The sequence below is a fragment of the Anabas testudineus genome, chromosome 12, assembly GCF_900324465.2.
Source record: "Anabas testudineus chromosome 12, fAnaTes1.2, whole genome shotgun sequence".
Taxonomy (NCBI): Eukaryota; Metazoa; Chordata; class Actinopteri; order Anabantiformes; family Anabantidae; genus Anabas; species Anabas testudineus.
This window is the reverse complement of record NC_046621.1, coordinates 346,790-369,664: the sequence shown is the minus strand read 5'-3', so window position 1 is coordinate 369,664 and position 22,875 is coordinate 346,790. Positions and strand designations below refer to the sequence as shown.

At 44.3% G+C, this 22,875-nt stretch overlaps 1 protein-coding gene across 1 annotated transcript; it reads left to right on the top strand.

The window, feature by feature from the left end:
• Window positions 1-2,441: 2,441 nt before the first annotated feature.
• Window positions 2,442-22,866, top strand: LOC113159791 (scavenger receptor cysteine-rich type 1 protein M130-like). Its single transcript, XM_026356701.1, has 14 exons — window positions 2,442-3,272; window positions 4,073-4,105; window positions 4,186-4,479; window positions 4,848-5,186; window positions 8,199-8,204; window positions 14,565-14,852; window positions 14,929-15,249; window positions 15,343-15,636; window positions 17,684-18,004; window positions 18,094-18,387; window positions 18,508-18,828; window positions 19,009-19,097; window positions 19,183-20,527; window positions 21,139-22,866. Exons 1-13 carry the CDS (start codon window positions 3,197-3,199, stop codon window positions 19,279-19,281), a joined length of 2,775 nt encoding a protein of 924 aa, XP_026212486.1. The 5' UTR covers window positions 2,442-3,196; the 3' UTR covers window positions 19,282-20,527; window positions 21,139-22,866.
• Window positions 22,867-22,875: the final 9 nt, after the last annotated feature.

Sequence of the window (22,875 nt, the reverse complement as noted above, 5' to 3'; positions counted from 1 at the left end):
GGAAGCATCACAAAGAGAAAAATGCCCGAGAAGAAGCTGTCGAACGGGTTTCGTGTTTGTGTCAGAGCAAACATTCCTCTTACGATGGAGGAATCTAACCCATTAATAGGTGATCTAACCAGATCTAACCCATTAATAGGTGTTTGTACTGTTTAACCATTTACAGAAGCTGTTGCTCTTATCATGTAAACACGTGTGCACATCAGAGACAAGAGCATTGGAGTAAATCTTAGTAGAAGCTGTTATCAGATCACAAAAAGCACATGAACAGTAAGAAGGGTTAGGGTTAGAAGTCTAAGGCTTCTGTCTTTTTCAAGAACACGTGTAAATATGCAGCAAGAGATCAACTTATTATTAATCTCTCTGTTAACACTAATAAAGTAGGTCTGTGGTAACATCACTTTTAACACAGTATTAGGGTATAATAAAGATTTTACTTTAGACCGAGAGAGAGAAAGGGCCGACCAACTGAACAGAGTGAGCTAATGTCTAGTTTGTCCCTGTGAAGACAACATGACAACACATCCTGCTGTCGTGACTGAAATCCCAGACTTACATTAATCATGTGATAAAAATTTAACTCCTGACCAACTGTTGAACAACTGGGAAAACTCCATCTGCTAAAAGGTGGTGCAAAGGGGTTAGAAACAGTTTAATGATATGTTCAATTTGTCTTCTCACCGAGTGCAGAGTGTGTTTTACTTGATGTCCCAAAGCTTTGTACTAAAGAACAGTACGTAGAGTTGTTTATAGAACCACATACTGTTCAGTTTATGTGCGTCCATCTAACAAGATCTTAATGTCAGTGACAGTGTTTACATGTACTTAAGTTACCTGCGTTCAAAGCTTCCTAAGCTGAAAAGTTGCTTCTGGTGATAAAATTGAGCAGACGTCACCAACGGTACTGAGAGAACTGATGAGACACAAACGGCCTCATCACAGCATCAGAGGATGAAGCTAGTTAAGTTTTGAGTCCATGTTAACAGCTTATAAAGACATTCTTTACATAAACCCTGTCTTAACCTCAGAGTAAATATCCAGATACACAGTAGATAGATTAGAAGAGTTTGACTGCTAACGTGCTGATGTGGAGCCCGACAGCTCTCTGACTTTAAACCACCTGTACCAAAATGTTCATATACATGCAGCCGATGACTGGTCGGATGTCTCCTCCACCTTATTGTTGAAGCATGGTTCACCAGTTTTAACTGTATGGAGACCTCAGAGGTTTGTTTTATTCCTAAGGTATACGTGTTGGAAAAGGTGACGGACAATTCCCTTTTCACAGCTCCAACTGTCTGAATTAAAGAAATACAAGCTGAAGAAAATGATCTCCTCTTTCATCTGATCCCCATGGTGGTGATCCATCAGCCAACAGGCCTGCTGAGTCCTTTCTGTGCTGCTCTTCCACTTCCTTTTAGATGGCACTCCTCTCATCATCTTGGGGCACCTGAACGTCTACCTGGAAGAACCTCAGGCTGCTGACCCGAGACCTGGTCCCCACTCCTCTGACACACCGAGCTGGAAACCACTTGGACCTCATTCTCACTCAGAACGGCACCACAGGTAACATCGCAGTCGCTCCTTTACATTTATGAATGAATGAGAGCAGACGACGACACCAGCTGCGAAGTTCAGCAGTAGTACAAAGTACAAAGTACTATTGAAAAACACTGCACTACAAATGGAAGTACTCTTTGGTTTGACTACTCAAGTAGCTGATGAATGAATTAGGGTCAAATATGGTGTTCTCTGCAGACTAGTAGTCAGTAAAGGTGGGGCTAACTTTAAGCACTTCATGTAGTTATAAAGGAGGCATTTAAATCAACGTTGTGGTCAAAACTTCATGCAGTTAATTTGAAAAACGCAGTTTCCTTTATTCCCCCAGTGCTGAAATCAGATTAAAATGTTCACAACCTGGTAACTGGTGGCACTAGTACTACTAATCAAATTAGTGCTACTAGTCAAACTAGTGCTACTAATCAAACTAGTGCTACTAGTCAAACTAGTGCTACTAATCAAACTAGTGCTACTAGTCAAACTAGTGCTACTAATCAAACTAGTGCTACTAGTCAAACTAGTGCTACTAGTCAAACTAGTGCTACTAATCAAACTAGTGCTACTAGTCAAACTAGTGCTACTAGTCAAACTAGTGCTACTAATCAAACTAGTGCTACTAGTCAAACTAGTGCTACTAGTCAAACTAGTGCTACTAGTCAAACTAGTGCTACTAATCAAACTAGTGCTACTAGTCAAACTAGTGCTACTAGTCAAACTAGTGCTACTAATCAAACTAGTGCTACTAGTCAAACTAGTGCTACTAGTCAAACTAGTGTAATAGCTAAAATGATTATTAGTCATTTTAATTCCATTAATAATCAACTGAACAACATATTTTAAAGATTATTCAGAAGTTAGTTGTTGTTTGCAGCTTTGACTCTGATCTGACTTCTAATTTTATCACATCTTCCAGAAATACTAAGAAAACGCAGAAAACTTGAATCTGATAGGAGCCGCTCAGCCTGTCCCGGTTGTCATGGTAACAGGACCCAGTATCATGATCTGGAACCTTATCACAGGAAACGTGATCAACAGTTTCTTCAGAAGAGGTTTCACAACAACAACGTCAGAGTTTGTTTCAACATGTTGTGAAATTTAACATTAAATCACAGTAAAAGTCCAGAACGTTTCCGACTCACTTTGGTTTCAATAAAGTTTGGTTCAAATCTGGAACAGCATCAGGTCCTCATACAGCAGGAGTGGAAGAGGTTCAGGAAGGATTCTGACCAGGGGACGTCTCAGCTGGTGATTCAGGGCGTGCAGAGAGTGGACGAGGTTTTTGGATGAGGATGTGAATCGTTGAAGGTGTTCTGGATTCTGTTTGACTGGAGGCAGCGGAGGATGAAAATGTTACCAGAGACTTTCTCAGACACATCAAACAGCTGGTTTCCTGCCTTAAGGCAGATCTGAACGTTCCTGGCCACAGTGTGAGGAACGAGGAACTGTGTCCAATCAAAGTTGACGTCACTTGATCACCTGGGCTTCATGGTCACTACCTGCCTGTTAGCTGTGCCTACGGAGAACTGGTCTCTGACTGATCCACTGGTCCAGCTGTGAGCACGTGACCAGATCAGATGTGTTGGAGTAAAGCTCCACCTGTTCTGTTTGCAGATCTACACTGAGAACCGAACATGTGATGCTCAGACTCACTGACAGACTCGACCTGGACATGGATCACCTGCTGCTGCTGCTGCTGCTGCTGTGGAGCTCAGGTAGGTTCCACTCTGCTTCGAACATCCTGCTGTGATTCACACACACTGTAAATGACAAGTAGCAGTCGTAGAGATGAATCAGTCGTTATCTGAGTGTCGTGTTCTGTTTGAGATGATGGAGTGATGCTAAAAAAGGTACGTCCATGTAAAGAGTAACAGTGCCCGGCATCGACGTGGCCACGTGAGAGATCTGAGAAATGCTGTATCTCCAGTGGATGATTACAGACAACAAACCCCTCGTTCTGCTGATGAATGAACGACGCTTTAGAACAGCTTGTTGCTTAGTGAAGACCAGACTGAAGGCAGAAAGGCAGCATCTTAGGAGAGGAAACTCAGGATGTGGTGATGTCTATAGGTTCTACCTCTACTTATAAAAATTCCTGTACTTGCTGAATGGTTAATGCTCCAGTTTTTCAGACCCCTTGAATTTATGTGTCCATGTCTTACAACTAACTTTAACCGTTACTACAATCAGACGTTGAGGGAAACGTTGACACTGCTCATCGGTTTTGGGAGGAAACTGTTGTAATGATGAAATAATGTGCTAAACTCTGGAAATGACCAGTGCAGAGCAGCAGTACACATTTGGTGCATCCAGTCTGCACCGTAATAAAAAGTAAAGACATGAGTCACGACCTGGGTGGAGTCTAAAGCTTTTGGAAGACGAGTTTCAAGAGTCAGAGTCTTTCTTACAGTTCATAGAGTCTGTTAGTCAAACACAACTTGAGAGAGTTTGTTCTGTTTCCAGCTGTGCTCCAATCAAAACGTTGATATACTCTGATGTTTATTTTCCTCCTCAGGAGTCCAGGCTGAAGGACAACACAAGTCAACAGGTGAAGACAGAAACAGAAGTAGAATCACTAGTCACGTTTTAGATTCCTCTTTTACTGACGACTCTCTGGTTTCTGTTCAGAACCTGTTGAGTTCAGGTTGGTGGGAGGAGACAGTACCTGTGCAGGTAAACTGGAACTGAAACATGAGGGAGACTGGAGACCAGTGGATGGAACTGAGTGGAACCTGAGGTCAGTTGCTGTTGTTGTGTGTAGAGAGCTGGACTGTGGCTCTGCCGTTTCTGTAGAACAGTCCATAGAGTCAACAGAAACACCTGTGTGGAGGATCAGATTTGTATGTGTCCGGTCTGGATCTGCTCTCCCGGAGTGTCTAACACTAAGTAATTCATCCTACATCTTTAATCTCACCTGTTTAGGTAAGTCAGCATGGTGTGACACACTGTATGATGTTCCCCTTGTTCCCACCTTCACTGACACCGATCACTAACTGGTCAGAGTTTGTTAGTACGTCAACATCCCTGCAGTCTTTCACCATAACTTATAGATCCTCAAAAGAAGGATCACATGTTCAAACATCTTTGTGTGGAGAACACAGATGTACAATACCTGAGCAGAAGGAACAGAGTCAAAGAACAGTAAAACTGGAACCAGCTGTTCTAGTGTTTGATGTTTAACACGTGTTCTGCTGTTAATGAGGAATTGATGCTGGAACTGTGCTGACTTCATCACAGACCAGTTGTTTAGGATCTTCTTATTTAGTGTCCACTGTCTGTTCTGTGTCCAGACTCTGTCAGACTAGTGGATGGGACCGGTCTGTGTTCAGGCAGACTGGAGGTCAGGTCTGACCAGTCTAACCAGACTATCCAGTCTAACCAGTCTAACCAGTGGTCCTCAGTGTGTGAAGCTGACTTTGACCAGCAGGATGCTGAGGTGGTCTGTAGGCAGCTCGGCTGTGGGCCTCCTTCAGTCCTCCAGGGGGGGCTCTATGGAGAACTGGAGGCTCCGACGTGGACAAGAGTGTTCCAGTGTAGAGGCCATGAGTCTGCTCTCCTGGACTGTAGAAGCTCAGATTCCACTAGAAACACCTGCTCACCTGGCAGAGCTGCTGGACTCACCTGCTCAGGTAGAAGCGGAGCTGCAGCTCTGAATTGGTTCATGTGTCTTTTAATCAAACTCACTTTTTTCTTTTACTGACGACTCTCTGGTTTCTGTTCAGAACCCGTCAGGTTGGTGGGAGGAGACAGTACCTGTGCAGGTAAACTGGAGGTGAAAGATCTGGGAAGGTGGAGACCGCCAGTTAGTTATTGGAGGCTCTGGTAGACTTCTAGGAAATTCCAGTCCTGGACTGTCGAGCGTTGAGTCGAGACCTCAGAGAAACAGCTGCCAACTCCAGTCACCACACGCATCCCATAGGGGCCATACGGGGGATCCAAGAGACGAGATCTCCGACCAGAAGTGGGGCATCAGGACGAGTCAGACAGGTCCAGAGGGCAAAGGGTGGAACGACGTGTAGCTCGACAGAGAGACAGGAAGAGGGAAAGAGAGAGAAGAGGAGGGATAGCAGTTAGTTATGATCAGTCAGATAAAGTTTGAGGTGTATATTTAGTAAAGAGTGCAGCAGGGACTCTGGCAGGACTAATTATGACAGCATAACTAAAAGGGTGGGCCAGAAGGAAACACAGACATGAGGGCTCCCTGGGATGTAGAGCAACCGAACACTTCACCATCAGCAAACCTGAGTGATCAGTGAGAGTTGGGAAGACAGCATCTAAACATACCAGTTCACCATAATGCTCTACGTCCATGAGTCCTTCCCAGATCTATTTACAAAATGCTTGACTAAATAAATAGGTTTTCAGCCTAGACTTAGACACTGAGACTGTGTCTGAGTCCCGAACGCTATTTGGAAGGCTATTCCATAACTTTGGGGCTTTGTAAGAAAAGGCTCTGCCCCCAGCTGTAGTTTTCATGATACGAGGTACTGACAGGCAGCCAGCATCCTTTGAGCGAAGTAGGCGTGGTGGATCATGAGACACTAGCAGTTCACTTAGATACTGCGGCACAAGACCTTTTAATGCTTTAAATGTCAGAAGTAGTATTTTCAAATTAATGCGAAATTTCACGGGGAGCCAATGAAGTGTAGATAAGATAGGGGTGATGTGCTCATATCTTCTGGTTCGAGTGAGGACTCTCGCTGCTGCATTCTGAACTAACTGAAGCTTGTTTATGCACCTGGTTGAACAGCCAGACAGTAAGGCATTACAGTAGTCCAACCTAGAGGTGATGAAAGCATGGACTAATTTTTCTGCGTTGTTTAGTGACAAAATATTCCTTATCTTGGCAATATTTCTGAGGTGAAAGAAAGCTGTCCTGTTGATATTATCTACATGAGCTTCAAATGAAAGACTGGAATCTAGAATCACACCAAGGTCTTTCACTGTTGCACTAGATGTAAGAGAAAGGCCATCTAGAGTTACGGTGTGATCTAACATCTTGCTTCTAGCTGCAGATGATCCTATAACTAGTACTTCTGTCTTATCAGGATTTAGCAGAAGGAAGTTAATTAGCATCCAGTCTCGTATATCCTTTACACATTGCTCAACTTTATTAAGCTGTTTGATCTCATCTGGTTTTGTTGAAACATATAACTGTGTGTCGTCAGCATAACAATGAAAGTTAATACCATGTTTACGGATAATGTTGCCCAGAGGAAGCATGTAGAGGGAAAAAAGCAGTGGGCCTAAAGCAGAACCCTGTGGAGCATGTGGAGTAATCGCCATTTAGATCTACATACTGATAACGATCAGTCAAAAAGGACCTAAGCCAGGAGAGGGCCGTTCCCTTAATACCAACAACATTTTCTAATCTGTGAAGGAGAATACTATGGTGTCAAAAGCTGCACTGAGGTCGAGTAGCACAAGCATAATGATGCTACCCTGGTCAGAGGCCAATAGGAGGTAATTTACTAATTTCACATTTAACATTTACTACTTTTATTACATTTTCTGACAGACCAGCCAATCATCTCTGTGTCCTGCTCCATGGACGGGGTCTCCGAGGCCCTGCAGCAGGGCTTTCAGGTGTTCAGAGGCTCCAGCTTCACCATCAGCTGCTCCATCCAGCCACAGTTTCCAGGAGGCTCCTTCCAGCTCAGCTTCACCTCCTCCAACACAACACACAGCTACACCCAACCAGCTGTCAATCACTCTGCCCACTTCCTGTTTCCTGCTGCAGAGCCCGCCCACCAAGGAAGCTACACCTGTGTGTATAACACCAACGTAGTTGTTAATAACTTCTCCTCTGAGAGCCGTCGGCTGTCTCTCAGTGTCTCAGGTGAGATGAAGCAGAGAAACTGAAACGTCTCCGTCTGTTGATGGTTTAGTCAAACGTAGGAGAGACACTAGCTGCATCTCAACTCATTACTCGCTTCTCAATCCTTCTTAACCTAGAAGACCATCTGGTTCAAATCTCGTAAATTAGCTCAGAGGTGCAGTGTTTGGCGAATGTTTTGGAGGACGTCTTTTAGCAGGCAAACACCTCTGTATTGGAAATCTGGTGTTGGATGATCACTTTGACTAATACACTGATACATTAAAACAAAACCAACGTAGCACAGCCAAGTCTCTTTCCTTTTGTTTTCAGATCCATCATCCACTGTTTTTAGGTGGGGGCGGGGTGCTCTGCCCCAAAACTGCTGCGTGTTACGTTCATTAATGATCCATTTAGTTTGAATAGTTGCTTTTTACAAATGAAGGGATCTGAATCTTAATAAAGAGCCACTGCTTTTAACACTGTGCCACAATTAGCCAGTGATAACAAGAAGAAGTTGGCGAGTATGATTGGTCCACAGCTGTCGCTAAACACACCACAGGAAGTTGGTCCTTTTGAGAGGAGCGACGTTAGCAAGAATAAAGGAATGAACAACAAATAAAACGTTGTTTTCTGATTGTTTCACTGTTGCTTTGTACCAACATGTCTGTGAACACAGATCATTTGGTGTTAGTTGACCAAGTCCACATTTAAAAATAATTATCTTAATGGGATAGTTGGTTTGGACGGGATAGCACTACAAATTCTGCCTTAACACTCTGCGGTTATAATGCGTATAACTCTGTAATCTCTCAGGAGCCAAAAGAACCAGGTTCAGTCGAAACGCCAACAGTGAAACATCAGAGACTTCAGTGTTGTAGTGATAAATAGGAGACAGGTTGTGTCCAAGGCCTCCGCCTATGCTGAGTGAGGGGGTGTTGATGAGCAGTTACCAGGACTCAACCTTCAACGTCACCTGGACGACTGAGAATCTTCACCGACACTGACGGCTGAAAGAAGCTTGTTCCTGAAACCCTCAAATCTCCACCTGACGGGACTCACCTGGAGGAACCTGTCTGTCTGTAACAACAAACCTGTGACATTGTTTTGTTAAACAGAGTTAACGAGACCTCATCTTTCATCACCTGTGTTTACAGACCTGCTGCTTCAGCCAATCATCTCTGTGTCCTCCATGGAGGGGGTCCCCGAGGCCCTGCAGCAGGGCTTTTAGGTGTTCAGAGGCTCCAGCTTCACCATCAGCTGCTCCATCCAGCCACAGTTTCCAGGAGGCTCCTTCCAGCTCAGCTTCACCTCCTCCAACACAACACACAGCTACACCCAACCAGCTGTCAATCACTCTGCCCACTTCATTTTTCCTGCTGCAGAGCCCGCCCACCAAGGAAGCTACACCTGTGTCTATCACGTCTACGTTGTTGCTCACAACTTCTCCTCTGAGAGCCGTCCGATGTGTCTCAGTGTCTCAGGTGAGAAACTGATCAGATGACAGCAGAGTCCAAAGTGGACTGGGTCTGTATGATGTTACAGGAACCACAGCTATGAACAGAATACTGCAGGTTGAACCACTCTCAGTGAGATATTCACTATAAAATCACTTCCTGTTTTAGCCATTCCCTGATTCACTGCTACCATGAAAGTCATTACTCCAATTTCAGGTCTGGATCCTCCACCCAGCAGTTGGAAGAAGGGGGTGTGCTCCACTAATCTCACTCAGTGCACTATAGTGTCTGTCTCCTGTTCTTTGTCCACATCAGGTTTCAGATGAGTTCTCAGGATATCTGCAGGCTGATGAACAATAAACCAAACAGCCAAAAAAAGAGTTCAGCAGCTTCTTCTTCTTCTCTGTTGATAACTGTCATTAAAATCTCATCCAGGAGATCCAACAGCTTTCGTCATCAGACTGGTCGTCCTGCCTGTGACTCTGCTGCTGCTGACCTCTGCCCTTTATTTCTACAGTAAGGTACTGTATCCACCTGTGCTGTTCACACTGAACTGAGCAGAGGGGCGACGCACTAATTCCCATCTGTGCTGCCATGTCTCTCCAGGCCACCAGGGGGCAGAGGTCTGACAGACAGGAGGACACCGAGGTGGTGAACTACGACCTCGGAGCTCAGGGAGTAGAGTAGGACCTCCAAGGAGCTGCTCCCACATCCAGACGGATTTCTGAGCCGACACGACCGAGCACCATCTCAGTGGAGGCTTTGACATGTTTCTACGGATGTTCCCTTTAAACGACGAGGCTGGAATTATTCTGGATGTTTCTGAGTTTAAAACACGAAACGACGTGTTAGTTCGTCTCTCGACGGTTTCTGACTTCACTGCTCTGTCTGTGGCTCTCAGCTCCAAACCCACTGAAGACACCAACCTGCAGACACACTTCACACATGTCAACTAGATTTAAAGAAGGGAAATAGGTCTTAACATCCAGAACCATTCAGAACCAAAGACTCACGAACTCACATCGACTGAAAAGTCAGAACACATTTGACTTGTTTTGGTTAAAGACTTTTATTATTTTATTTCTTATTTTGTGGTCAATGATTTGACTTTTCTTATTTCAGACATTTTACTTATTTTTATTATTTTGATTATTCATACTTCATACAGATTAATAAATATCTTTGTACCCAGAATATATCTTAAGAATATATGTAAGAACTTTTGTTAAATTGGTAAAAATAAAATTCAAAATTAAATCAAAGCTCAGCCGCTGTACATGTGAGCGCCCAGTCATAAAAGAGGTCGATAAGATTGATGATGATCAACAAAACCAAAATTATTATCAATAAAAAATGTTTAAAAATTGAAATGAAGTCAGTCCTGGCCTCGGAGGACGTCGGCAGCTGTTTCTCGGAGGTTTCGACTCAACGCTCGATAGTCAAGGAATGGAACAAGTCTGCCTGCAATTAACTAACTGGACTCCATATTAACTTAAAGACATTAACTGTTATACTGGACTGCTGCCTACACAGCATGTAATCACCCATATGAGGATGGGTTCCCTGTTGAGTCTGGTTCCTCTCAAGGTTTCTTCCTGTTGCCTTCTCAGGGAGTTTTTTCTTGCCACCGTCGCCCTCGGCTTGCTCATCAGGGACAATCTGTTTATTATGATTCATACACATTCACTGTTCATGTACTGTTCTTTGGTTGTGTAAAGCTGCTTTGTGACAATGTCAATTGTAAAAAGCTCTCTACAAATAAAATTGAATTGAATTGAATTGAAATAAAGGCAACTTTCAATAAATTGAGTGCTGCCCCCTTCTGTTCCTCTGTCTGCAGTACGGAGTCCCAGAGGGATCAGCAGGAACAGGGAACCACAGAGAGATGCATCTCCTACATGTGGTGAAAATCCTCTTCAAACACCTTCAGACCATCAAACAGCTGATCACACATCAGATCAAACAGAAGCAGCAAAAACATCTCTGACGTCTTCATTAGTTTTATTTCAGTCGGGGAAACAAGGTCAAGTTGTTCAGAGACAGTCAGATGATGATCTGGAGAAGTTTCTGTCCCTGTATTAAAAACCAGATTAGTCATGCTTTTATCCACAGCCTAATGATCCTTACTGAAGGTCGGGCACAGCTGGGATTTGAACCCCAGTCTCCCACATGGAAGGTGGTGATGTTACCACCACACTAAGCCACTAATGCTGCTGCTCCAACATCAGTCGTGGTCTGAACACATTCTTTAAAGTTCTGACTGAACAGGAACCAAACATGAAGGAACCATGTGGAACTAAATCACACAAACGGTGACACGTAGAAACACAGAACATGAGACTGACTGAGAGGAATCTACCTCCCCAGTGCATGCTGGGAGGGGTCCTGACACACCTGCAGTCACATGACCAACACTGTGATCACAGTTTCTGCTCTTTGACCTTTTTGTAAAAGACCAGAAAAAGTCACTTCAACAGTTTTCTAAGAACCATAGCGATCAGGATTCTTTTAGCCTGATATCAGCAGGTGAGTCTGGGTCCGTTAAACCACACCTGAAGACCAGGATCCAGCTCAGCTTCTTTTCACTGTTGGATGAGTTTCACACAGAAACTTTATTTCTGATCATTGTGTCTTTCAGCGCTGAAGATGGTCCAGTGGGGCAGACACCGACCTTCAAACTGGAGACGTGGGTTCAAACCCACCTGAGGTACGTCACTCAGGTGTGCGTGTGGTTTCTAAAACTAAAAACTGTGTGTGGTTTCAAAAACTAAAACTAAAAACTGTGTGTGGTTTCTAACACTAAAAACTGTGTGTGGTTTCAAAAACTAAAACTAAAAACTGTGTGGTTTCAAAAACTAAAAACTTCAAACGTTGCATTCAAAAACACCAAACTCTAAAAAACTACAAATGTTGTGCGTCTGAATTTCTCAGCGATGTCAACTTGTGAATTTCCACCGAGGAAGAAACTGAGACCAGGTGATGCCAGGTTCCGCTAACTACAGAGCAGTAGCTAGCTGGACGGCACTTTACCTGCTGAGGTTTTGTTTTTTTACTTTCTACTAATTAAATAAAAAGTCATTTACACTGTTGACAATAGGAAACTGGATAATTAGCCCATTCATAGGTTTGAATGTGATTTCTGTTTTCTTCTCTTACCTGTGTTTCACCTGCAAACATAAAGACTTCACCTGGAAACTGGCTGATTCAGGGTTTTTATTTTCCAAAGCTCAGCTGTCATTTGTACGTTGTCCTGCTGAAACTTGAAAACTTGTTAGAGACGCTTGATACAGATCAGCGTCACTTTGTGCGACAGACTTTAAGATGCACATGCAGCGAGGTTTTGATAAGGAACAGGCCCTTTTTGACGTTATAAATATCTGTTGTGAGGTTCCTCACTGCTGCAGTAACATGTACAGAGACACGTCTGAGTTTCCTGCAGCTAAACAGGGAAAACAGATGGAAACAGTTCAGACTCTGAAATAGGAGCGTCACAACTTCCTGTTTTTAAATGCTCAGACTTTCTGATTATTTCAGCTTCACTCTTCCCGTCGTCTTTCTGTTTTCCTGCCTCACACAGGTGTCTGCTGACAGGATGTAAATGTTCTCAAAGCTCACAACTAAAAATATTTCGTCTCACTTCTGCAAAGAGAAAAGTTCATTAAAGACTGAGACACAAACACGTCTCTTGTCATGAATATGTGGAAGAAACCGGTAGTGTTTTTTATCTCAAACCACTTTTTGATTTGACCAGTACACATTACTGTGACCTCTGACCTTTTAGCCAGACCTTCATCACATCACTAAAGAAGAAGCCAGAGCTTCTCAACCTCACCTTCATCAGTGGTGGGGCAGCAGAGAATGGAAACACGGGTGTCACACGTGCTCCTGTGAAATATGACGTCATAGGTCATGGTTCACTGTAGAGAATTTAACACAACCACCAACTATTAACACCCTTAAGTTCTTCAGAGGGAGAAACACAGGAACACAAGAGTCCAACATAAGCTGACTTCATAAAAATGATTTACAGAGGAACGTGTGAAGGCAAAGGAGAGAAACCCAGCAGGGTGGGCGGCCATCTGCCTCTACCGTTTGGGCTTCCTGGTACAACCAACTAGTGGGACCTGGAACATTCAGCCTCCTCCCATGATGAGGACCAAGAAGAAGGATAGAAACAAGAGAGAGGATCTGGGAATTCGCTCGTATACATTTACATTTAGTCATTTATCAGACGCTTTTATCCAAAGCGACTTACAGGTGACAAACAAGGCAAACAAAGTCAAGCAGGAAAAACATCAAAGCAAAGTGCTGTTAAAGAAGAGTTTCTGTTTCAGGAGATGTGAGAACATAAAAAAGTGTTGTTTTTTGGGTTTTTTTTTTTGAGAGTTCTGTCTTTAGCAGTTTTTTAAATATTAAAGTGGGGTCACTGAACTCCTCATCAAGTAGGTTAAATACTAATTGTCTGAAGACAGTTGGCTAGAGAAACTAATTTATCCTCCAGGTTTGGTTTCACCCCCCCCCCCCCCCCCCCCCGGGAAGGAACAGACTCATTAGGTGGATCGAAGGATGTGATGGTCACACCTCTGCCAACCCCTCTATCACCTAAAGTGGGTCATTAGGTGTCCGACCTGGTGACAGTGTGAACTGGTCCTGATCTTCCGTCAGAGTAAATAGGATCAGCCAAGTACTGGTGACATGTACGGATCCCTGCCACTAACAGAACATTAGAGTAAGTGTAGATCTAAAATCCTCTACAGAGCGAGGCTGTCTGTCCTATGATTCAATGTTAAAATATTAAAGACACAATCTTCCCAGTGTCTGAATACTTTTTTGTAACTTCACGTCTTTACTTCCTTTTACACAAACACATGGTTGAGTCTCGTCTGAGTGGTCACAGCAGGAACAGACGCTTCCTGCCACAGAGCAGTGGCTGTGACTGATGTTAGCACAAAATGTGATGAGAACAAACTGTAGAGTCAGAGGACGGATGTACGTCGACCTGGACATGGATCACCTGCTGCTGCTGCTGCTGCTGCTGCTGCTGCTGCTGCTGCTGCTGAGACCAGGTAGGTTAAATGGTACAGGTCCTCTGTTGTGTCATCAATGAGCTGATGGGTTCAGCAGGAACACGCTGTGTTCTAATACAAACCAGAACATCACTGTGAAAAGTCTCTTAGCTTTGTTTTTTCCAATTCTTGGACGACCATGTTCGTTCAGCTGCTCTCCCCGATTCCTGGTCCAGCTTCTTCAGACTGGATCAGACTGATCTTCCACTCCAGTCCACGTTTGTCTACATTTACATTTAGTCATTCAGCAGACGCTTCTATCCAAAGCGACCTAAGTGGACTGGAGGTGGACCACAGCGGGATTTGAATCCCGGTCTCACCACCACACTGTGCAGCTGCTCTCCACTGACGTCACACTTACTGTTTATTACTTTAACCTGCAGAATCAGTTTTGTATTTTCAGTTTTGTATTTAATAATTAGGTAATAATAGATAACAGCAACAGAAGGGACTCTGGTACAAGTTGAACCACAGCAGTTCTAAGTTTAGAACAGACTGTGATGATGTCCCTTAATATTCGGACCTCTGGAAAGAGTCGCTCATTGTCTGATTCCATCCTCAGGAGTCCAGGCTGTAGCTGAAGACTCATCACCAGGTAAACAAAGGACAAGCAGCACTTCTCAGTTGTTCTCACTTCATTCTTCTCCTGGTGACTCACCTGTTTCTCAGAGTCTGTCAGGTTGGTGGGAGGAGTCGGTCGCTGTGCAGGTAAACTGGAGCTGTATCATGAGGGAGACTGGAGACCAGCGAGTGACCCCTTCTGGACCCTGAGGTCGGCAGCTGCTGCCTGTAGAGAGCTGGACTGTGGCTCTGCTGTTTCTGCAGGACACAGAGAAGAGTCGTCAGTCAGGCCTGCGTGGGAGATCAGCTCTGACTGTGTTCAGTCTGGATCTGCTCTGAAGGACTGTGTTACAGGTCCCTGGACTCCCTCCAGCACTCTGACAATCACCTGTTCAGGTAAGACTTCGAACAACAACTACTCTGAGCTGAGAAACGTGAATGTTTCACTAAACATCTCGTGTTCTGTGTCCAGACTCTGTCAGACTGGTGGATGGGACCAGTCTGTGTTCAGGCAGACTGGAGGTCAGGTCTGACCAGTCTAACCAGTCTAACCAGTGGTCCTCAGTGTGTGAAGCTGACTTTGACCAGCAGGATGCTGAGGTGGTCTGTAGGCAGCTCGGCTGTGGGCCTCCTTCAATCTTCCAGGGGGGGCTCTATGGAGAACTGGAGGCTCCGACATGGACCAGAGAGTTCCGGTGTAGAGGCTATGAGTCTGCTCTCCTGGACTGTGGAAGCTCAGACTCCACTAGAAACACCTGCTCACCTGGCAGAGCTGCTGGACTCACCTGCTCAGGTAGAAGCGGAGCTGCAGCTCTGATTTGGTTCATGTCTCTTTTAATCAAACTCACTTTGTTCTTTTACTGACGACTCTCTGGTTTCTGTTCAGAACCCATCAGGTTGGTGGGAGGAGACAGCACCTGTGCAGGTACACTGGAGGTGAAGCAGGGAGACTGGAAACCAGTTGGAGGCATTTACTCGTACTGGACCCTGCAGTCAGCAGCTGAGGCCTGCAAACAGCTGGACTGTGGCTCTGCAGTTTCAACGGGGCTCAGAAGAGTCACCTGGTACACGTCAGCGTGGAGGATCATCTCTGAATGTGTTCAGCCGGGATCTGCTCTGAGAGAGTGTTTGAGAACGAAGCCTGTGTCGCCGGATCACACCCTGGAGATCACCTGTTCCAGTAAGTCTGTCGTTTACATCAGTTACCACAGCGTGTTCCTCCGTCTGTCACAGCCACAGTTCAGCGGTTTCCTGAACCACTGGACGTTTTAAGGTTAGACACTCGTTCGATCACAGCTTGTGCTCGGTCCAACCACAGGTTTGGTTTCCTGCAGCACTGTGGTCTTCGTCTTAGCTGCTCGTTTTTAATCGACCTAATACTGTTCAGCAAGGATAGAAACTTTAAATACAGTCACCAACAATGTCCATGTTCTGGGTTAAATCCTGTGAATCGGAGTTCTGTGATGAAGAGGAAGAGTTTAATCTAACAACAGGTCAAGTCAAGAGGGCATCACTGTCAATTCAACAACATACAGGAGAGTACACGTACACGGGACCGAGGTCCTGCATTAATTAACATCAATTATAATTTATACTAAACTAAAAACACTTACTGTAAAACTACAGTACACTATAAACTATAATACACAAGGTGCACGTGTGCAACATGTAGTGCAAAGACGAGAACAGGGGACAGTAGCACCGTCCAGTACACGATGGATTGTCCATATGCAAGTAAGCTAAAGGTCTGAAGACTGCAGTGTGTGTGTGTCTGTGTGTGTGTGTGTGTGTGTGTGTGTGTGTGTGTGTGTGTGTCTGTATGTGTGTGTGTGTGTTTGTGTGTCTGTGTGTGTGTGTGTGTGCGTGTGTGTGTCTGTGTGTGTGTGTGTGTGTGTCTGTGTGTGTGTGTGTGTGTGTGTGTGTGTCTGTGTGTGTGTGTGTGTGTGTCTGTGTGTGTGTGTGTGTGTGTGTGTGTCTGTGTGTGTGTGTGTGTGTGTGTGTGTGTGTGTGTGTGTCTGTGTGTGTGTGTGTGTGTGTGTGTGTGTGTGTGTGTGTGTGTGTGTGTCTGTGTGTGTGTGTGTGTGTGTCTGTGTGTGTGTGTGTGTGTGTCTGTATGTGTGTGTGTGTCTGTGTGTGTGTGTGTGTGTGTGTGTGTGTGTGTGTGTGTGTGTGTGTGCGTCTGTGTGTGTGTGTGTGTGTGTGTGTGTCTGTGTGTGTGTCTGTGTGTGTGTGCGTGTGTGTGTGTGTGTGTGTGTGTGTGTCTGTGTGTGTGTGTCTGTATGTGTGTGTGTGTGTGCGTGTGTGTGTGTGTGTGCGTGTGTGTGTGTGTGTGTGTGTGTGTGTGTGTGTGTGTGTGTGTGTGTGTGTGTGTGTGTGTGTGTGTGTGTGTGTGTGTGTGTGTGTGTGCAGCAGCTGACAGCTACTGATAATTTTACCTTTGACAACAGGTTGTATTTTTGTTCATGGTAGAACTTCCTGTTGTTCACACAGAGGAACTTTCGGTCACAGAGAACCTCCCAGTTGCCCTCGGTCCTCGGTCCTCGGTCCAGATCTTATTCTGTTCTCCATTTTCCAGGATTCTCTAGTTTTACTCTGAGCTCTGAGGATGAGGAGCCAGGATCTGTGCATGACAACACGAGCTGTTGTTGATTAGCTGCAGCTGATCAGACTGATGTGAAACGACATCAGTTTTATACTGAAAACAGTAAAACAGGAGTTTTCAGAGATCTTCAGTCCTTCGTGACAAAGAATCGTGAACAACTTTATTCGTACGGTGGAGACAGACATTTCTCTTCTCTCTGGTCACTGACACAGCAGAAAGTGAACAAAGGTTTAAAAGAAGAACCTCATTTTTAAATGGACCTAAAACCAATAGAATCATAATCTTGATGAAAAACAATCGATTAAATAATTAAACTCATTTCTGAGAATCATTATATATAATTTGTGAGACACTGAGGACAGAACAATACACAATATATATTTTAATAAAGAGCAGATGTTGGGTTTTAAGGTTCAGACTGAAAATCAAAGCACTCGGTGCAGACGGTGAAAACTCTACTGAACCGGGTTCAAAGGTCACAGGATTCAAAAATCAGAAAAATTAACAAAAACCTTTTTAGTTTAGGAAAAAGTTAAATGAAGTAATTAACTCAATTTGAATAAAATTCTTCTACAGATGATAAATAGGTCGATTGACAACACTGCTCTGTCTGTTCTGTGTCCAGACTCTGTCAGACTGGTGGATGGGACCAGTCTGTGTTCAGGCAGACTGGAGGTCAGGTCTGACCAGTCTAACCAGTCTAACCAGTGGTCCTCAGTGTGTGAAGCTGACTTTGACCAGCAGGATGCTGAGGTGGTCTGTAGGCAGCTCGGCTGTGGGCCTCCTTCAGTCCTCCAGGGGGGGCTCTATGGAGAACTGAAGGCTCCGACGTGGACCAGAGAGTTCCAGTGTAGAGGCCATGAGTCTGCTCTCCTGGACTGTGGAAGCTCAGACTCCACTAGAAACACCTGCTCACCTGGCAGAGCTGCTGGACTCACCTGCTCAGGTAGAAGCGGAGCTGCAGCTCTGATTTGGTTCATGTGTCTTTCTAAAGATTTATTTTCTTACTAGTCTTCTTCTTCTTCTTCTACTGAGACCCTTTGGATCTCAGGTTAGTGGGAGAAGGCAGCCGCTGCACTGGGGTCCTGGAGCTGAAACACGACAAAGTCTGGATTAAAGTGTACGACTCTGACTGGACCCTGACGTCGGCAGCAGAGGTCTGCAGGCGGCTGCACTGTGGTAATGTAGTTTCAACAGCAAGCAGAAGTACCTCATCCTCAGATGCACTGTGGATCAGCTCTGAATGTGTTCGGTCCGGATCTGCACCGAGGGAGTGTGTTAGAGCCGGGCCCTGGACTGCCACTTCCACCCTACACCTTACCTGCTTAGGTAAAACTATGACATTGTCTGTTACCTGTTCTTATTACACCAGGTGAGAGAACTAATGTTATAAATCACTATTTTAATGAGATTAATTCCGGTTCTGTCTGGTTGTTTCTCCGTTCACAGATCAGCAGCTGCCTCCACCCATCGTCTCCGTGGACGGGGTCTCCGAGGCCCTGCAGCAGGGCTTTCAGGTGTTCAGAGGCTCCAGCTTCACCATCAGCTGCTCCATCCAGCCACAGTTTCCAGGAGGCTCCTTCCAGCTCAGCTTCACCTCCTCCGACCAAACCCACGGCTACACCCAGCTAGCTGTCAATCACTCTGCCCACTTCCTGTTTCCTGCTGCAGAGCCCGCCCACCAAGGACGCTACACCTGTGTCTATCACGTCTACGTTCTATCTCATAACTTCTCCATTGAGAGCCGTCGGCTGTCTCTCACCGTCTCAGGTAAACAGATTTTGAACATGAGGTCAAATACCTGTAACATGTCCGTTTTATCAGAGCGACCGGTGACGAGTGAGAGTTGCACGACACATGAAAACCACTGACCAGTCCACCTGTCAGGTTCTGTACGGTTTCACCAGAACTGTGGGAATCTGTGGTAACATCTGTTTGTTTTCTTTTCAGCCAAGTATCAAGAGAGGTTCAGTCTTATCATCAGAATAATCCTCTTACCCCTGATTCTCCTGTTGGTGAACATGTATTTCTACAGTAAGGTACTGTATCCACCTGTGCTGTTCACACTGAACTGAGCAGGGGGGTGACGCACTAACCCCCATCTGTGCTGCCATGTCTCTTCAGGCCACCAGGGGGCAGAGGTCTGACAGACAGGAGGACACCGAGCTGGTGAACTACGACCTCGGGGCTTCTGCAGCTGAAGGAGCTCAGGGAGCAGAGTAGGACCTCCAAGGAGCTGAAACAGTGCTACTGTCAGGACAAGAGGACAATATGAGACATCAGTGATATAATATAATATAATATAATATAATATAATATAATATAATATAATAAGTTTAATTGTATACTACAGACCTATAAATAGGTTTATGAGTCATATTTACCTTAAAGTTATACTAAAGAATTTTAATTATCTCTTGAGTTTTTTGTAACATTTTCTATATTTATAAAGAACTTACATATTTTGTGAAATTTAGAAACCTTTTCCTCATTCTTTTCTTATTTTAAACATTTTACTTTTCTTTTATTTCATACTAATTTAGCACATATACATTCACCCAGGTCAAGATTTAATGTGAGAATAAATAGAAATGAGATGATGTTACTGTGGACAGCTATTCAAAACCAATTAAAAACTGTATAAGAACATTTCCCAATGAAAATAATGTGTAATTATTTTGTACAGTGGGTGGTGTAGTGGTCATTCTCCACCCAGATATACTGAAACCTGAGATTTCTCTGGAGTCTTTGAATCTTTTCACAACAAAAGAGGAAGGATGAGGTATTGATATTGTCTCAGAGGAAAGGTGTAGCTGTAGGTGGAGCTCAGACTCCGCCCTCAGCCATAGTTACAGTTGCTCAGCTGAGACCTGCTTGTTCATTGGTTGCTGTGGTGATGTCAGAGTGGGAACTGTGCAGACTGAGCACGCTCAGAGCTGCTTCTGCAGACAAACATGTAAGAACGAAGAAAACCAGAAAAGACATGAACGTGGAAATCAAAGTGTAAAAAGTTAAGAAGTCGGGGACTTCAGAGGACGGTTCAAAAGAGCAGTAAATATAAAACCATCACTGCGTATTTACAGAATAATAAAGTCTAATATACAGTTGTTATAATCTGAGCAGCTGATTATTTTTGGACTGAACCACCAACTCTGAGGCTCCTGGTCCAACTGATGTTCAACGTTTGAGCTGTGACAGCTTTAATTATTTAGTCTATGAATTAGCTTATTAAAGTGAGTTATTACTATACTATATCATATATATATGAATGTCAACACTAGGACCAATGAAGTGATGGTTCTATTGTGTTAAGAGTAACACGTTTATCTCCCGCTATAAATGTTCACAGTGACGTCCTGACAAGCCCGCCCCCCCACTTCAAACCAGCCTATCAGCTCAGAGAACAGTGATGCTGTTTCCTCCTCAAACATCTTAAAAACTCTTCAGGTTCTGAACCTGAAAACATGCTGTGAGTATATTTTATGTTATTTTATTTGATTTGATTCTGATTCTAAATAAATTCTTGAGTCTTGATCAAGTGACTGAAACCGAGACACATTAAACATCAGGAGCTGCTGTTTCCTGCTCACAATGAAGTTTCAGACTGAGAGAGACGAAGAGGTCAGATCAGAACATCTGTTCAGCTCAGACACGAGTAAAACCAGGTGTTGGATCAGAGTCTTCCTGTGTTTAGACCATAGATCCAGAACCAGTGGGGACTTAAGGGGAGCTGTAACAGGTAACGGCTCCGACAGAGTGAAAGTAAAACTCACACTGAACAGTTTTAGCAGAGCAGGAACTGAAACAGTCCAAAGTCCATTGAACTTGTTCACTTCCTGTCCCACGAGCAGCCTGCTGAGAAAAGCGAGCCGAGCCCAGAGCTTAGAGTTTTAACAAGCAGCATCAAAATACTGAAAAGTACAACGATGCTCAGTCACCAAGTTTGTCACTTAAGGTCAAAGATGACCTGATTAGGTCAAAGGTCATGTCAGTGTGAATAAGCAGAGGTCACCCTGTGACCCATGTTCAAAAATGGGACGATGTGAAGAGATGATGTGTGTTTATTTGTCTCCACCACAGAAGGATCCTGAGGTTCAGCAGCAAACTGTCCGAGTGAACAGGACAGGTCCCGGAAATGGAACCCAAACCAACAAGAAGACGAACCAGCAAAGAGCTGCCTCCCGAGTTTTCAGAGTTAATGAACAAACTTTTTAAAGTTGCTGCTTCATTCATCAGAGAGTTCGACAACAAGGAACCGAGAATGAGAGAGATCATCACAGAGTTTCAGAAGATCGTTGACGAAGTGAAAGAGATCCGAGAGAGAACAGACAGACAGAGAAGAGAAGCACGAGAGACGGTCGAGGCCCCGTTCCAGAACATCAGGTCCAGCTGGGGGTTCAGCTTATTAGCAGCTCCGATCGCAGCTGCTGATGGAACTGTTCTCGTCATTTCTGCAAACGTGACCAAGATCTTGAGTGAGAATGGAAGTGTGAAGAAAGTCGAAGCTCTGGGAAGAGACTTCACCGGGATCGTCGAGCCACTGACGAAGGATCTGGAAGAAATAAAGACAACATGTGAGAAACTGGAGCAGAAATCAGCTGAACTTCAGGCCCAATACTCTCTGTCAGACATGGAGGACTTTCAGAGGAAAGTGAGAAGTGTATCTCAGCTGGGAAACAAGGGCAGAGAGGTTCTGGAAGTGGTCTCTGGAGTCCTGGTGAGAATAGGTCAAATGTTAGCTCTGATTGTTCAAGTCTTCAGATTCACTTCAAACTCTGAAGATGATGAGAAGTTAAAAGACGTCATCGTCCAGTCGGCTGACAAATGTCAGAAAGTGGTTGATAACTTTGATCAGATGAAGACCGAGCTCAGGGAGTTTACAGAAAGTCCACAAACCGGGTCACCCTGAACCTCAGGTCCGTTATTTGTCCAGAGAAGTAGAATAAAAACACAGACTCGAGTGGAAAACTGGAATCAGACTGAAGCTCCGTACAGGAAACAGGAAATGTTAAAGGAACAGCAGCGATGTGATGTTGGACTCCCTAAATATGAACGTGATTATTACGTTTTGTCGTTGTTGTTCCTTTAACTGCTGTAAATGCTGAGTTAAAAATAGTTTCTACATTCTAAACTCTGTGTCTTACATTAAACCTCAATCCAACAATAGAGAAACCAAACAGGAAGCTCAACTGGACTCGTATCATTTCCACTGTGTCACTACAACGACAGGCAAAGTTAGAAACAGCGTCTTTACTCTAGTGCAGAGTTTTAGTCATGAACGAACACAAACCTGCCGCTGCTTTCTAACGTCTGTCTTCAGTGTTTTAACATGAAACCGGAGCAGAGAGAGTCGACACACGTCTGCTTTGTTCCTGTGATGTCACGTGTGTTAAATCCAGCTTGTTGTTCACCTAGAACACAGTCCGGACCTGGTCTGGTGACCTGACTGCTGGTGGTTCAGGATTTCATAAGAAATGTTTAAGACAACACAAGAAGATATCAAACAACATGTTTCAGCTCATTTGTGGTTGTTCTGAAAACAGGATTTTCTCTTACGACATCTTTAATCTAAGAGAGTTGTTACTAACGGGTTGAACTAGTCAAAGTCCCAGGATGAAGAAGAGTCCGGTCAAAGATGTATTTAATGTTTGAGTCTGTTTAAAATGTTGGAATCACTCTCATCTGGTGTATGTCAGGGTTCTTTTACGGCTCGTATTCATATCAGATCTGTCTTCAGTAGTTATTCTCCTGTACAGTGTGTACTGTGAGTACTGTGTGTACAGAGTACACAGATCTAGTACTAATAAAATACACTTT

Bases quoted from the DNA above. Each gene is read 5' to 3' on its own strand.
- LOC113159791 (XM_026356701.1), top strand. From the start codon at position 3,197: ATGCTCAGACTCACTGACAGACTCGACCTGGACATGGATCACCTGCTG. The intron at 4,480-4,847 runs GTAAGTCAGCAT...TTCTGTGTCCAG, and splicing joins CTTTAATCTCACCTGTTTAG to ACTCTGTCAGACTAGTGGAT. The intron at 18,388-18,507 runs GTAAAACTATGA...CTCCGTTCACAG, and splicing joins CCTACACCTTACCTGCTTAG to ATCAGCAGCTGCCTCCACCC.